General features: G+C 46.1%; 1 protein-coding gene across 1 annotated transcript in view; it reads right to left on the reverse strand.

Moving 5' to 3' along the window:
- Positions 1–132: 132 nt before the first annotated feature.
- The window catches only part of CTC1 (CST telomere replication complex component 1), a 40,401-nt gene continuing 23,600 nt past the window's right edge, over positions 133–16,933 (reverse strand). The window contains exons 12-24 of the mRNA XM_081894996.1: positions 16,616–16,730; positions 13,823–14,276; positions 12,864–12,953; positions 11,657–11,782; positions 10,632–10,696; positions 7,704–7,810; positions 7,329–7,497; positions 5,949–6,029; positions 4,330–4,489; positions 2,703–2,767; positions 1,587–1,752; positions 1,334–1,460; positions 133–399 (exon numbers count right to left, since the gene is read on the reverse strand). Coding sequence (XP_081751122.1) covers positions 296–399; positions 1,334–1,460; positions 1,587–1,752; positions 2,703–2,767; positions 4,330–4,489; positions 5,949–6,029; positions 7,329–7,497; positions 7,704–7,810; positions 10,632–10,696; positions 11,657–11,782; positions 12,864–12,953; positions 13,823–14,276; positions 16,616–16,730 — 1,829 coding nt within the window. The 3' untranslated portion in view covers positions 133–295. The remainder of the gene's footprint in view (positions 400–1,333; positions 1,461–1,586; positions 1,753–2,702; positions 2,768–4,329; positions 4,490–5,948; positions 6,030–7,328; positions 7,498–7,703; positions 7,811–10,631; positions 10,697–11,656; positions 11,783–12,863; positions 12,954–13,822; positions 14,277–16,615; positions 16,731–16,933) is intronic.

Below are 16,933 nucleotides of genomic sequence, written 5' to 3' on the forward strand. Positions count from 1 at the left end.
GTCCCAAAACTCATCAAAGTCTCAGAATGTGGTGAAAATTAATAGTCATATCTGCATGACAGAAAAACAAGCTAGATGTTTAAAATGAGTGGTGTTATTAGGAATTAGGAATATCTCTAAGAAGCCACAAAATAGATTTGTTCAAGTTTATAACATTTACTGCACTTTATATGAGAAACGTAAAATGACATGTCTCCAAATGATGGGTTGCATGGAAGAAGCAGAAATGTCGTAATTTCTCTTCCGCAGCAGGGTAAGACCCGAGATGTACAGCCTTTTGTTACAAGCCTCGTGTTCATGTCGCCTCCTGGAGATCCAAACACATCAAGTTCCACCGCTGCTTCGTCTGACTTAGGAACTCCAAGCCATTGGAGAAAAACCTCCTCAACTGTCCTAAGCCTTGGGGAAAAAACAAAAACACACAGAGAACTTTAATCGGGCTTACTGTGTTTCCCAAAACCCTTACCATTCCAAGAGATTTGACACCAATGTACTAGACAGAACATGCAGAAACCAACACCAAGAGAACCAAGCAGATACTGCGCCACGTAGGTGGGCTCCCAAAGAGATTCATGGTTGAGTGGCAATTTGAACCCTGGTCTCCCAGGTCCAACACTTTATCCACTACTTTACCCCGCTGTGTTGCCCGAGGCTTTGCCCAAGAAGACAATTCATAACCTATTAAAAAATGCATAGTCTCTTCCCTCAGCAGTGGAGATTTGTATGTTCATGTCAGAAGCAAGCCAGCAGTAAATCACACTGTGCAAGTTGGGGATAACCCTTTATTAGCAAAAGCACAATCAGCACAGACTTGGCAGAGTGTCGGGCCTAATGGGCACAGTCAGTCTTTGCCCTCTATGAAGCAGTTTCCTCTCCACTGCTGCCTAAGTCTCCAGGGTTTTTTCCAAGCAATCAGAGATTGTGCCTGTGTGCTTGTCTTTGCTCCTACCACTTCATGCCTCTTCTGGTTCTGGGAGACTAGGAGGGAGGGGAGCTTGTTGCAGCAGAAGGGAGAGACACAGGGACTCTTCACCAGCCTGACTCATCTCTGCCTCTTGGACTCTCCCCTCCCCACCCTCCTGCTTCAGCTTCTGCCTCTGATTCTGGACTGCTCTCTGCCACAGACTCTCCCAGCTCACTAAGCCCGGTTGCCTCTTCAGCTTCTGAAACCTCCTCTTCCCAGTCTTCTCCCTCTGAGCACTTATCATTGCCCCACCACCATTCTCCAGGCTCTGAGCTTTCTTCCTTTGAGGGTTCCTCCCGTCATTCCTCTGCATCCAACAAGTCCATGACATCTCAGCTCCGATAAGATTGAGGACACATATCTACATACCTGCCTCGTGATTTCCCGAGGGCTTTCTATCTGGTGTGAAAGTCAACAGGACAGGCCGACAGACAATTGGGCTTCTGCATAAGCTTCTCAAGTACCAGGTGATCAGGTCTTCACGCTCCTCAGTTTGCTATCAAAAACAGAAGATGATTGGCAGTGTACTGAGCAAGTGAAATACACAGAGAAGCTCACTAGGAAGAATTCGTAATTCAGATACGGGCTTAGCAGTTCAACCAGAGGAGAATAAACCACTCACCCCAGGAGCCGTATTAACTTCACTGTGCTGAATGCCAATACTGCCCGTGTTCTTAACATGGTTCTGTAGAAAATCCCACTCCTTGGTGCTCAAAGTCAGCACTTTCTGCACCTGTTGGTTCTTGCACACCACCACAAATTCGTTTGTCCCATCTTCTACTATGATTCTGAAGGTTTGAAGGAGTAAGGAGATCACAAAATTATTCTGGCTCGGAATGGTGGTCTGTCTATGTCAGGGAATGGCCTGAAGCAGAGGACTGGGGAATGCATTCTCCGGCAGAACAGCTTCTCTCCGAAGAGGAGCCAGAGGGGGAAGATTCACACACCCCCACCCCTTGTCTTCAGTGGTTTCAGAAGCAGTGAGAGACACAGATGCAGAGCAGCTTAGACAGGAGTTACAAAACTACGACTATACTCAGGACTATATTTTTGGGGGGAAATGAACGAATTCCTATGCCCCACAAATAACCCAGAGATGCATTTTAAATAAAAGCACACATTCTACTCATGTAAAAACACGCTGGACTGTCCGTGGGCCGGATTGAGAAGGCGATTGGACTGCATCCGGCCCCCATGCCTTAGGTTGCCTACCCCTGAACTAGGAGGTCTGTCCGTATTTGAGAACAAAGGATGCAAAGAGGAGGAGGGACTCTGTTGGCACCTAGATGTTGCAGGAGACAGAAGTGGGGTGATTTAGAGTAGCTAACTGCTCTCCTTGTGGAGGGATGTGGATTTTAGCTTGCAACCTGATGCTTGAATAAAAGAACTATAAATTATAAACTGCTTGTTATTTCTTGTTTGTGAAGTTAGCGAAGGGAGAGGAGGACTCTCCATGCCTGACAGTCTATTCAACTGGCTTACAGTACAGTCCAAGTGAAGAACCTCCCCTAGACCACCTAGACGACTCTGGCATTTGGCCCATGGGGACTTTTGGGCCAAGCCACACCCGCCTACCCTATACCTGGTGCCATATACCATGTCAGGTATGGGGCAGGTGAAAACTTGGTTGAAGGGGCTGAAAGGGACTGAGAAAAACCAGACAAACTTTGAGACTTGCTCAGGCTACACAGACATTGTGGAAGGCAAATTCACCTCAAATGTAATCCACTGTACTCACCTGGCACGGGCCTTGCACACTCCTGTACGCGACAGGCAAGGTGGGTTATACTGGCTGCATCTTCCCTGGATGAGAGAGAGAAAGATGGCAAATTCAGGTCACTTCTCACTGAGGTGGTAAACAAGTAAATGCCCTTCGGGATATAGATGCGGGGTTCCTACAACTGAATGCTTTCTCCACACAAAAATGCGAATACATAGACATAACATTTTACAAGGACAGGAGGGAACACCATGGACAGAATACTGTATTTTTCCGCTCCTGACCATAAGACGCACCTAGTTTTTAGAGGAGGAAAACAAGAAAAAATATTCTGAACTAAACCGTGGATGCATGATTTTTCTGGTGCAGGATGTAGCCATGGACATGCTATGTGATCTGATGGTGAATTTGGGGTGACCCAATGTAAAAATCCTGAAGATCCATGGGCTTTTACCTCCCCCCTCCCAGGCAGCCTCCGCTAACGCCCCTTATCTCTCTCCCCATCCCACCGATCAGCTGTTTCCTTTCAACACTCCCTTCCCTCTTGTTTGCCTTAGTGTCTTTTCCTTAGCTCGAGCAATTTTTTGCTCCTCTTTTCTTCTAATTTCTCTCCTTATTGCTTTAGTCTTCCTGTTTCCCCCTCCTTAATCTCTAGCATCCCTTATCTCTCTCCCTGATCGGCAAATGATCAGCGGCTTCCTTTCAACACCCCCTTCCCTCTTTCAAAAAAAGAGAGCATGATCTGCTTTTCACGCCTGGGCAATTCGGCTCCAGGGACCACACATTCGCTCCATAAGACACACAGACATTTCCCCTCACTTTTTAGAAAGAAAAAAGTGTGTCTTATGGAGCGAAAAATACGGTAACTGTCACACACATGAGGAAGAAGGATATACAGTGGTACCTCAGTTTTTGAACATAATGCGTTCCGGAAGACCGTTCAAGTTCTGAATCGTTGATAAACCGAAAACTCAAAAGCCGACAGTTAAGCCTCAGGATCCTGCGCTCAGCGAAAGCTTGTGGCGGTTTACGGCGTTCGTAAACCAAAATGTCCGTCAATGGAGACATTCGAAAACCGAGGTACCACTGTAGTTTGAATGTTTCACCTCTGGGTTTATAAATCATTTAATGTGTTGAGACAAGCGGGTGTCGTTAATATTGCAGTTGTAGTATAAGGGGTTGTTATTTTGACTGGAATGTAATGGAGATGAATAAGATGTTGGAAAGAAGAACAAAGTAAATAATCAAACCATCAATTCTAGCATGCAGGAGGCCACCTAAATTACCGTATTTTTCGCTCTATAACACGCACCTGACCATAACACGCACGTAGTTTATAGAGGAGGAAAATCCATCGGCATGCCACCCGTAGGCATTCCCTCCATAACACGCACAGACATTTCCCCTTACTTTTTAGGAGGAAAAAAGTGAGTGTTATGGTGCAAAAAATACGGTATATAATTTGGCATCTGAATGAATGGGATTAGTAATTGTATAATAATTTGGCACTGTTATAATGAGGCTAACATTGGATTATTGTAATTGGCACCTAATAAAAATTATTGTTATTAAAAAATATGCCCCCTTTGCACAGAAAAATACCCGGAGAAAGGTTCTAGTTAGAGTAGATGAGTTTGCTGGGCACCTCTGAGAAGATGCTGCTGCAAAGGGAGCAGCTCCAGTGCAGGGACAAAGACAGGACACACGTCACGTGACAGGCAATCTTGGCTTGGCCCAGACCAGAAGGCTCAGGCGTTATCTTGGACAAATATAGCACGGGAGGAGCAGAGGTGGCACGCAGCTGCCTAAAATTAAAAAGACAAAAAGGATAGAGAAAAAGAAAGGTTTTAGTTATGAGATATCAAAGTTTCAAAAAGAACTTCTAGAAAGCAATACTAAAATACTGTCGAAAATGTATAATTTGCTCCTGGAACGGCATACAAAAGATGAACAGGTTAAATTGGTTATGGTACACAGGGCAAAGGACTTAATACAGATGGCAGATTGGGAGAGGCTTTGGGAAACAGATTTGAAATTCACAGCATCCTGTACGCTAATTATGAAAATGATGTACTGGTGGGCATTTGAGCCCTACTAAATTAACTAAAATGTATAGAACAAGTTCAATCCCATCAGATGTCAAAGTGATAAACATCTACCTGACATTCAGAAGACATCTAAAGGCAGCCCTGTGACATTTTAGTGTATCTTTCATCTTTGTTGGAAGCTGCCCAGAGTGGCTGGGGAGACCCAGCCAGATGGGCGGGGTACAAATAATTTATTATTATTATTATTATTATTATTATTATTATTATTATTATTATTCAAATTTCTGCTGGAAGTGTAAAGAAAAGGAAGGGACCTTTTACCATATGTGGTGGACATGTAAGGTAACAAAACCATTTTGGGAAATGGTATATAACGAATTGAAAAAAGATATTTAAAATAACTTTTGTTAAAAAACCCAGAAGCTTTCATATTAGGAATTATAGGTACCGAGAACCCAAGGGAACAGAAAAGACGTTTTATGTATGCGCCAACAGCTGCACGGATGTTGCTAGCCCAAAGATGGAAAGAAGAAATAATCCCAGCTAGGGAAGAATGGCAAGCCAAGTGGCTGGACTACACCAAGATGGCAAAACTAACTGGGAAACTCAGGAATCAAGAAGATAAGGACTTTTTAAAAGAATGGGGAAATTTTATAATATATCTAGGAGACCATTGTAAGCAGACACACTTGTAAAGTAACAAAAACTATGGATAATTTGGAAAAATGGAAAATTTGGAGAACGGACTGATAAACATTGTAATAAGGACCCATGTAGGGGATGGGAGAAGTCAGGAATACAGTGGTACCTTGGGTTACAAACGCTTTGGGTTACAAACACTTTGGGTTACAGACTCTGGTAACCCGGAAGTAGTACCTCGGGTTAAGAACTTTGCTTCAGGATGAGAAGAGAAATCTTGCTCCGGCGGCGCATCGGCAGCAAGAGGCCCCATTAGCTAAAGTGGTGCTTCAGGTTAAGAACAGTTTCAGGTTAAGAACGGACCTCCGGAACAAATTAAGTTCTTAACCCGAGGTACTACTGTGCAGAGAATCTCCTGAAATGATTACATAAACTGTTTGACTGTAAACTTGTGTTGGTAAAAGCAAATAAAAATATTTTTTTTTAAAGGAAAAAAAAAGAAAAAAATGAAATGCATTTGCCAAACACAATAGGGAGTTGAGTGAGAGGGTAGCGCTGTCAAGAGTTTTGTACTCACAGGGAAGAAAGGTCGTGGGGTGCAGCAGCCAGAACAGACACGCAGCTGGACATAATGTATGCACAATAGACGTTTTTGAATCTGTAATACAGAGGTTTTGATTTTTCAAGGAAGCAGCCTGTCTGTTATCCTAAAAGAAATATATCAATGCCACGGGGCAGAAATGGGATTCCCAAAGAACTGGAGCTCAGGGTAGCTGCTAATTCCACCCCCCCTTTAGTATACCCCCCCCCACTGCCACATCCGGACTTGACTCAGTCCTGTTTGTATCTGTGCCGGCCTTAAAATCTCCGATTCCTTTAAGTGCTGAGCCCTTGGAATTTCATATAACTTAACAGTGCAGCATATATTCAATGGTGTCCCCAATGGACTTGACATCCACACATACAGAGGTGCTGTATCTAGTAATGAGAGCATGGCAGGGTTGGGGGGGTGGCAGAGCCGTAGCGGGGTGACCTTGTGCCCCTGGCAGAACCGTCCATATTGCGCCCCCAGCCACGGACTAATTAGCTCTTCTTTCTGCCTCTCCTCCAACCCCACCCTTCGCCCATTCAAGACCTTCTATTTAAAACCTTTTCCTATGCGGAAATAATCAATATTTTTATTTACAGTGGTACCTCGGGTTACAAACACCTTGGGTTATAAACACTACAGGTTACAGACTCCGCTAACCCAGAAGTAGTACCACGGGTTAAGAACTTTAACTCAGGATGAGAACAGAAATCGCGCACCGGTGGCACAGCAGCAGCGGGAGGCCCCATTAGCTAAAATGGTACCTCAGGTTAAGAATGGACCTCCAGAACGAATTATACCTGAAGAAGCGTCTCCACCCCCATCGTTCTGCCCGGACACTGAGGTCCAGCTCCGAGGGCCTTCTGGCGGTTCCCTCCCTTTGAGAAGCAAGGTCACAGGGAACCAGGCAGAGAGCCTTCTCGGTGGTGGCGCCCGCCCTGTGGAACGCCCTCCCATCAAATGTCAAAGAGAAAAATAACTACCAAACTTTTAGAAGACATCTGAAGGCAGCCCTGTTTAGGGAAGCTTTTAATATTTAATGCTGTACTGTTTTTAACATTTGATTGGGAGCCGCCCAGAGTGGCTGGAGAAACTCAGCCAGATGGGCGGGGTATAAATAAATTATTATTATTATTATTATTATTATTATTATTATTATTTAAGTACGTAACCAGAGGTACCACTGTGTAGACATATTTATGGAGATATGTTTTAGCCCATTTTGCACACACACCCCTCGCCTGTGCCCCTGGGGGGGCATTCCTCAACACCCCGTAGCTACAGCCCTGGCTGGTGGTCAGCACAAACACACCAACCAGCCCAGAGGAGGCGCCTAAGCCCATTTCAACGCCTTCTGGATCCACATACCTGATGGAAACCTTGCGCTGCAAGTTCTGAAAGAGAATTCTGGCGCCAGGAAGCAGACCCCAAAGGTAGGGCAAGAAGGCCGCTTCAATGTACACATCCAGCACTTCAGAGGCACCAACTGTAGGTGATACACGTAGCTTCACGGTGTAATTCCGGGTTAAGAGGTTTCCTAAGTGTGAGGAAGACAGGCAACACTTGGATCTCATCCAGTAAATGCCCTAAGTTAGGAAAGGCAGATCTACAGACTTGGCACCAGAGCAGATCTGCAGAATCATTCTGCCTGACCCAGACACACGGATCAGGTCCGTGTGTCTTATTTATGTGCTCAGCCATGGACCAGAAATGCTCCTTCTATAGTACATTCAAGGTTCTCACCCATCTGCTGCATCAAAACCTCTCCTGGCGACTTCTTTCCAGCGTAAGATTGAACCAAAATCCTCTGCACTATTAGGCCAGGGAAAGAGACCAGGGAGCCTGTGAAACTAATGAGGGGGAACAGGTTTAAGCCTTTCACCAGGTTCTCAAATACGGCCAGATTCTCTCCCCAAAATTTTATTTGATTTTCCATATTAAAATTTACATTCACATAAAGAACATACTATATAAAAACAAGATTCTAAAGAATCCCTGAACTTCCCTCCTCCCTTTAGTGGGTCTTATTGTTCATCTTTTCCTTCTGCATCTTTTATAATAATCCATATTTTTGTATCTCCATTATATCCATAATTTGCCGTTACATTACAAGTGTTATTGCAATCCCACTAATAATTTTAACTGTTTACAACGGGTTTTAAGGTAAATTATAAATTTTCTCCATTCCTTATTAATGTTTTGGCTCTCCTGATTCTTCCGGTCATTTTTGCCATTTTGGCGTAGTCTATCAACTTCATCTGCCATTCTTCTCTAGTAGGGACTTTATCTTCTTTCCGTCTCTGGGAACGGCCAGATTCTCAAACCAATATGTTTGTACTCTAAAAGTCACCATAGAACATTGGTCCTATAGAACATTGGACCATAGAACATTGGACCCACATTGGCTCCCAGTATGTTTCCGAGCACAATTCAAAGTGTTGGTGCTGACCCTTAAAGCCCTAAACAGCCTCGGCCCAGTAGACCTGAAGGAGCGTCTCCACCCCCATCGTTCTGCCCAGACACTGAGGTCCAGCTCCGGGGGCCTTCTGGCGGTTCCCTTACTGTGAGAAGTGAGGTTACAGGGAACCAGGCAGAGGGCCTTCTCGGTAGTGGCACCCACCCTGTGGAACGCCCTCCCATCAGATGTCAAGGAAATAAACAACTATCTGACTTTTAGAAGACATCTGAAGGCAGCCCTGTTTAGGGAAGTTTCAATGTTTGATGTTTTACCTTGTTTTTAATATTCCGTTGGGAGCCACCCAGAGTGGCTGGGGAAACCCAGCCACAGATGGGCAGGGAATAAAAAATTATTATTATTATTATTATTATTATTATTATTATTATTATTATTATTATTATAGCACCTGGAGTGTCAGCATGTCAGATGCTTCAACGGGAAAGAATTATGGCTCCTGAGTGGGCACTATGTTAAGCGAGAGCAGGATTTATTGATTAAATTCCTATCCTGCCTTTCTTCCCAAAGGAGTCCAGGGTAGCAAACACCAAAGTGGTATCAACTTGGTACATCTATGGTCAAAGGGGGGGGGGCGGGGAAAATGGGAGCAAAAGTAGAGGCAGCAAATCAACGCCATTAGAGGGCCAAGTTATTTGACAAGAGCAGAGAAAGTGGAATAAATCTGAAGGCAAAGGCCGACGAAAGGAGGCAACTGACAGATGGGCACAAGACAAAGGCAAGGACTGCCAAACTCTATGCTTCATTGACATCCAGGGAGAAGACAGAGATTGAGGCAGATGGAGCTAAGCATCAGATATTCCTCATCCCCCACAAAAAAACAGTGTAGGCTGAGTCAGTAACCACTTCCCTAATAGCATCATCACTGTGGAAACTTCCCAGTTCTGTAGGAACAATTTCCAGACATGAAGCTGAAGGCAGAAGAGGTGCAGATTCAAGCAAAGGTGTGTGGCAGGAGGTATGGGATTGAAGGGGTCAGGACATTGTTGTAAACAAAAATTGCCCTTTTCCCTTATGGGGTATCCAAGAGCCCATACAGAGTCCTTACATAGGTTCCCTATTGGTAGGAGAAAATAACAGAGGCCAGGCAGAGAATATTGAGAAGCAAAGCAGCTAGTAAGCCTGATCTTTATTGATCTGATGCAACAGGGTGCCTCCCTCACCCGCAGGAGAGAGGAGGAACCCAGAACAATGGTGCGCAAGGCCTTATAAAGACTTTTGAAATTGCCACCCTGTAGATCAAGACCACCCCCCGAAACATCATACCTACATCACAGAAGGGGTGTAACCTAAGACCACCCCTCAGATACATCCCACCTACATCACAGAAAAGGCAGTCTAAACAGAAATTTGAATGTTGTTTTTCTCCTGTCCTTGTTTATCTCCTGTCTGGCAGGTTACTTGATTGGATTGCCTGGGGAGCCTGGCCAGTCTTTCCTAATGATAAATACTTAGTTCCTGGGCCAGGTCACAGGCTCACACCCTATTCATATCTTAAATGTGCCCTTAAGACAGGATTTGTGAGGAAAGAGGGAGGTTTGACCTTGCAGAGAAAACATGTGCTCAGTTTAGGAATCAAAATGGTTCCAGGTCGGTCTTCTGTGCCGATCTATGTACGTACTTGGTTGATACACTTATGAACATTACCATATTAAGACCTCAAAATTCCTATCACAACATGACACGGCCGCATGGTGCATATCTAGCAATGTGTGTCTTAAGTTGCATCTGTGGTGCTTAATCTTAACATGATCCCTTTTGGTCTTGTTTAAAAGCATCCATACATTAATCAATACATTACGAAGGTGGCACTCATGTATGGAGGGGGCTGGTGGGGTTCAAAAGAGCGCCACTTCCCTGATCCTCCTGCCCATGCGCATGGAAAGACCTCGTCTTCAGATTAAGACGAGGTCTGTGTGCACCTCATGTCCTCAGCTAGCTCTCTCTCTCATCTCAATACAAGGCACTGGCACTCAAAAACCAGCTTCTCTCATATCCACAGCCAAAGATGCTGGCATTAAAAGCCGGAATATCATTACATTTTCTTTTTAGTCAGAAGCCAATACAAAAATTCCCCACTGCAGGAACTAGTTGACTGGGCTGTGTTGTTCCCCGTGAATCTTTTTTTTTTTAATGTTTCCCCACAGATTCTTTTATCAGCTTCTTAGTAAATAGGAACAGAGGGAAGGCTAGATTACCTGGAGCTGAGAATCTCCGCAATGGAAAACAGCCTTCGATCCATCTGCGGCACTGTCGAAACCAGCTGAAAAACAACATTCCTTTATAAAAACACAATGCAATGTCAAACACTTAAAACTTCCTGACACACGGCTGCCTTCAGATGTCTTCTAAAAGTTGCGTAGTTCTTTATCGTTACCTTTCCCGCCCCGACCTGGCCACAGTGATCCATGCAACGGTCACCTCCAGGCTTGACTACTGTAATTTGCTCTACGCGGGGCTGCCCTTGAAACTGTCCCAGAAACTCCAGCGGGTGCAGAATGCTGCAGCGAGGCTCCTCACGGGGTCTCTGCCATGGGAGCATATTCACCCAGTGCTTTTCAAGCTGCACTGGCTCCCGGTGGAGTACAGGGTCAGATTTAAGGTGCTGCTTTTGACCTTTCAAGCCCTTCACAGCCTAGGACCCTAGTACCTACGGGGCCGCCTCTCCTGGTATGCCCCACGGAGAGCCTCAAGGTCCATAAATAGCAACACCCTAGAGGTCCCGGGCCCTAAGGAAGTTAGATTGGCTTCAACCAGAGCCAGGGCCTTTTCAGTGATGGCTCCAGCCTGGTGGAACGCTCTGCCTCATGAGACCAGGGCCCTCCAGGATCTGATTTCTTTCCGCAGGGCCTGTAAGACAGAGTTGTTCCACCTGGCCTTTGGCTTGGAGCCAATTTGATTCCCTGCCTCTCTTTCTTTTTTCCTTTCCTTCTCCTCCTGCGATGAGGCTGCATTGCAATATTTTAATGTGTCAATATTTTAATGTTGTATTTTAATCTTGTTTTTAAGTTGTATTCATTCAACTTGTTTTTATTATTTCTTGCTAGCCACCCTGAGCCCAGCATTATTATTATTATTATTATTATTATTATTATTATTATTATTATTATTATCTCCTTGACATCTGGTGGGAGGGTGTTCCACAAGGCGATTAAAATGCAGGCCTTCCGCTTGGTCCCCTGTTCCTTCACTTCTCACAGTGAGGCAACACACACAGGCCTACCTGAGAAATACAGCCCACGTGGTGCAGGATGGCACCATCTGGAACAGGGAGAAACAAGGAGCGTCTCAGCGGATTCAGGTTTCCTTGTGCCGGTGAGCAGCACAGTTGATCAAAGACACCCAAGTCCTGCAAAAGCAATAGCACCAAAGATACAGTCAGTCAGTGCTTCTCTTGCTGTGACAGTACTCACTAAAGAGTACCGTCACCTCTTTTTCTTGAGGCACATGGCAGCCATTTTATGCCAACAGCCATGGCACTTTTACCTAAAAAAGGACTGGATGTGGTACAGAATAGAAAAATACAGTGGAGGCTCGGGTTGCGAACGTGACCCGCAGCGTTCGCAACCCGCGTCTGTGCACTCATGGGTTGCGATTTGGCACTTCTGCGCATGCGCAAAGTGCAATTTAGCGCTTCTGCACATGCGCGACCGCCGAAACCCGGAAGTAACCCGTTCCGGTACTTTGAGTTTCAGAGGTCTGTAACCTGAAAAAACGCAACCTGAAGCAGCTGTAACCCGAGGTATGACTGTACAGTGGTACCTTGGGTTACATACGTTTCAGGTTGCTTATACACTTCAGGTTACAGACTCTGCTAACCCAGAAATAGGGCTTCAAGTTAAGAACTTTGCTTCAGGATGAGAACAGAAATAGGGCGGCGGCGGCGTGGCAGCAGCAGGAGGCCCCATTAGCTAAAGTGGTGCTTCAGGTTAAGAACAGTTTCAGCTTAAGAACGGACCTCTGGAACGAATTAAGTACTTAACCCGAGGTAGCACTGTATTCCAACCCCCTGCAATGCAGGAACATGAACTTGGCATTTATATGCCACCCAATCAGTTATATCCTCTGGGCAGAGGGGAGAGGAGACCCACATCCATCCCCAAGCCTAGAAGTATGTGAAGAATGGGGAAAAAAGGTAATAGATCCTTTGGGGAAAGTAGCAAATCAAGTGAAAGTGTTTCTGTTAAGGCACAGGTAAATATTGACTCAGAAAGAACAGGGTCACAAACAAGAGCAAATCTATGAACTACAGACTGACAATTTAGCAGAGCAAACAAGGAAGAGACGCCAGATTGTCGCAGCATAAAGAAGCCTCCAGCAAAGAACCAGCATTTTGATCACAGGAAATCAAAGAACCCCAGAAATGACTGGCAGATCTCTTGTGAGGTTTCCAGAAATGGGTTGGAGCCGGAGCCGTTTTCCATCCTTACCGTGCACTGGGGGACGGCAAGCTGGTAGAGGTGATCCGGGTGCAGGAAGGGGAACCACCGGAGCGATTTCCTCAGGAACAGGAGCAACAGCTGAAGTGAGAGGATTTTTTAATAAAGGAAAAAAAGAGAGGGCAGTACGAGAAGAAAGCCAATTTTAAATGTAAAGGCAAAGCACATTAAGAAGCAACAGAATTGGCTTCCCTGCAGCACAGGTGATCATTTGAGAGAACATGAGAATTACTGTATTTTTCGCTCCATAGGGCGCACCGGACCATAGGACGCACCTAGTTTTTAGGGGGGGGAATCAAGAAAAAGAAATCTTATTTCCCCCTCCCCCAGCCCCAAAGAGCAGCATACAGGCTGCGCAACCTCTCCCTTCCGGAGGGGTTGCGCATGGCTATGGCACAAGCCAAGGCAGTGAGCGGGAGAGCGGCTAATAGCCACAGCCCCGTGCAGCCTCTCCCTGCCGGAGGGGCTGCGCGGGGCTATCCCTGAATCCTGGAGAGCGAGAGGGGTCAGTGCGCACCGACGCCTCTCGCTCTCCAGGCTTCCGCGAAAGCCGTGCGCTCTTTAAAGGGGCCGCGCGGCTTCTCCTAGCTTTTCTGGGAGGTGGGAGAAGGGACTGATGCAGCCAGTCAGTCCCTTCTCCCTCCTGTGGAAAAGCCCGCAAGAGCGCACGGAGCTTGTATGCGGCTCTTGGGAGCTTTTCCCGCCTGCCTCCCCCCTGCATTCGCTCCATAGGACGCACACACATTTCCCCTTGCATTTTAGGAGGGGAAAAGTGTGTCTTATGGAGCGAAAAATACGGGAAAACCAGCTGCAGAACGCTGGAAATGCAATATACATCAGTAGAGGAACAATGCAGGAAGCAGCACTTGTCTCAAAAGTCAACCCAGCTACCTCCACTCCAACCCCGGAGAGGATTCTGAAAACATCCCTTGCCCCCTCGCCTGTCTTACTTTCTGCTGGGCTTCACTGGTCTCTTGCAGAGCGGAAGTGGTAAACTTTTGCCGGCACCCGGTTTCTCCAAGACTCTTGCACAGTTCAGGGCTGCCCATCCATACCACTGTGGCTTGAAAGCAGAGTTGCGCTGCGCGACTGCCTTTGCCCCCGTCTCCGGAAGTCGGCAGATAGTTGCGCCAGACGAGCCCCTCTTTCTGCGTCACGAGGAACAAGCGGGACACGCAGCCCACCTCCGCAGCGCTGCCCTGGGGAGGCTCTGCTGTGCTGGCGCCCGACTCTGCCCTTCCTGCGCCGGATATTCTCCCCTCTTGCGATCTTGGCTCAGCGGGTTTGGAGCCATCGCCTTCTGCGTGAGAAGAGGTCCTTTCATTCGCTCGGCGACCCTCGGAGGCTCTCTTTTCGGGAGTATGAAGGATCTCCACATCCTCAAAGCAAAACTGTACGTAAGGCCTTGGAGGAGAGCAGAGAAGTACAGCTCAAGCCCATTATTTACAAAAATTAATACAGTGGGACCTTGGTTCTCAAACCTAATCTGTTCCAGAAGTCTGTTCCGAAACCAAAGCGTTCCAAAACCAAGGTGCGCTTTCCCATAGAAAGTAATGCAAAATTGCTTAATCTGTTCCAGACTTTTAAAAACAGCAATTTAACATGAAGTTCACCATCTAACAAGAAATGACAGCAATAAACAATGTACAGTACTGCAGTCACACAATCAATCATTCAGTAGCTGAACTGGGTTCCACACAGTCACCAAAACAAAACAAAAAGAGGCACAAAAACAAAAAAACCCAAAATAAATAGCAAAAACAGACAGACCTCAGTGTAACACTCAAAATGGAAGTGTGGCACTCAAAAAGGAAGTGTAACTCTCAAAAAGGAGCACGTTCAGCTTCCAAAAAAGGTTCACAAACTGGAACACTTACTTCTGGGTTTGCAGTGTTTGGGTTCCAAGTTGATTGAGTACCAAGGCGTTTGAGAACCAAGGTACCACTGTAAACATACCTCTGAGCATATGCCCACTTCCCAGTAGGTAATTTTTTCTTTGTTTCCATTTCTTATGCTGTGAAGCTGCTTTAAATGCCCTGAGGGCAGAAGAGCAGCAAACTCCAAGCCTGCGCCATTATTTACCAAAAGGACACTACAGTCGTACCTTGGAAGCTGAACGGCTTGGCTCCTGAACAAATCGGCTCCTGAACGATCGAAACCTGGATGATTTTCAGAAGCCAAACGTTCAGCGCAACTTCCGATTGGCTGCAGGACACTCCTGCAGAAAACCAGAAGCCACGCTTTGGTTTTTGAACAGTTCCAGGAATCGAATGGACTCCCAGAATGAATTCTGTTTGAAAGCCAAGGAACCACTGTATCTGTCCGGGGCAGAGGAGGAATGGCAGAGACCACCTCCCCTCCCTGACCCTTCCAGGGAGGAGGAAGTGAAAGACAGTTTAGATTGACAACAGGGGTTTACGGGAGGTCACAGCTCAGAGGCAAATGAGGGGGAAAGTTGGGAAATAATGGGAGAGGAGGAGGAAGCAGCAGAGGGGCGACAACCGATGGACACCGTGTCTTTAGAAAGCATTCCAGACCCTCCGTCTTCCAGAACCCGGCAAGCCTTGAAAGTAGGAGAGCAAAGAGCTCAAAGACAGAGGACCTGTAGCAGCACCTGTAGAAGTGATGAATGGGGAAGTGGGAGAGATGGGGGGGTGGAGATTCACTCAGGATAATGCCATTATCCAAGAGGCTGGGTTCTATAGCTTCTCTCTGTAATTTCTGAATTAAAAAAAGATGGTAAGAAATCTTGTCTTTATACTTTCTGGGCAACCAGCCAGGAGCCACTGGCAGAATCCTAACACTATCCGTGCATGGGAAAAGGGCTATCCACAGGCTTGGGGGAAGCAGACGGTTTACTGAGTTACTCACTCACCCCACAGAGTGTTTGTTGTGGGGGAGGAAGGGAAAGGAGAATGTGAGCCGCTTTGAGACTCCTTCGGGTAGTGATAAAGCGGGATATCAAATCCAAACTCTTCTTCGTCTTCTTCCTCCTCCAACGCTTGAGGAGAACCTTCTATATTAGAACCTTCCTAAGGAAGGAACGGCTAAGGGAGCTGGGCATGTTTAGCCTGGAGAAGAGGAGGTTAAGGGGTGATATGATAGCCATGTTCAAATATATAAAAGGATGTCACATAGAGGAGGGAGAAAGGTTGTCTTCTGCTGCTCCAGAGAAGCGGACACGGAGCAATGGATCCAAACTACAAGAAAGAAGATTCCACCTAAACATTAGGAAGAACTTCCTGACAGTAAGAGCTGTTCGACAGTGGAATTTGCTGCCAAGGAGTGTGGTGGAGTCTCCTTCTTTGGAGGTCTTTAAGCAGAGGCTTGACAACCATATGTCAGGAGTGCTCTGATGGTGTTTCCTGCTTGGCAGGGGGTTGGACTCGATGGCCCTTGTGGTCTCTTCCAACTCTATGATTCTATGATTCCACCTGTGTGCTTTGTACCACTCTGAGGCCCTGCCATGGTCTCAATCTTTCGGGGGCTCAGAGAAAGGGGGAGACTTGCATTAATAATAATTATTATTAGCTTTGCCCCTCTTTCCCTTCCCGTATATTTGGGGGAGTCTAGTCTAGACTCTTTCCTCCCCTTCAACTTGTTATTATTATTTCTTGTTAGCCGCCCTGAGCCCGGCCTTGGCTGGGGAGGGCGGGGTCTAAATAAAAACTATTATTTATTTATTTATTTATTTATTTATTCATTTATTAATTACGGTCGGAGACCAGCTTGTGGAGACTTGCCTTGTTTTCTTCTCCTTTATGTGCTCGGGTGACCCCAGCTGCTGCCAGGAAGGGAAATTACTTCGAAGGAATTGCTCGATTACAAACTGAAATATTTCTACCTGCAGGAGGCAGCCTGCAATAAACAAACAACAATAACTGAAATAGACACCACGCCAACAGTTTTAAGCAAAGCTGGCTAAATAAAAAGTCTTAACTGTGAAGCAGATGGAGGTGCTTGCAGAAGGCTTGGCCCTCAAATCTAAAGCAAGTCATTCTACTCTCTGTGCCAAATCTCTTAATTCTCAAAACACAAACTCATCCTTATCTGACCCAGTA

Source organism: Podarcis melisellensis (genome assembly GCF_964234715.1).
Source record: "Podarcis melisellensis genome assembly, chromosome: 17".
In the NCBI taxonomy this organism is placed as follows: Eukaryota; Metazoa; Chordata; class Lepidosauria; order Squamata; family Lacertidae; genus Podarcis; species Podarcis melisellensis.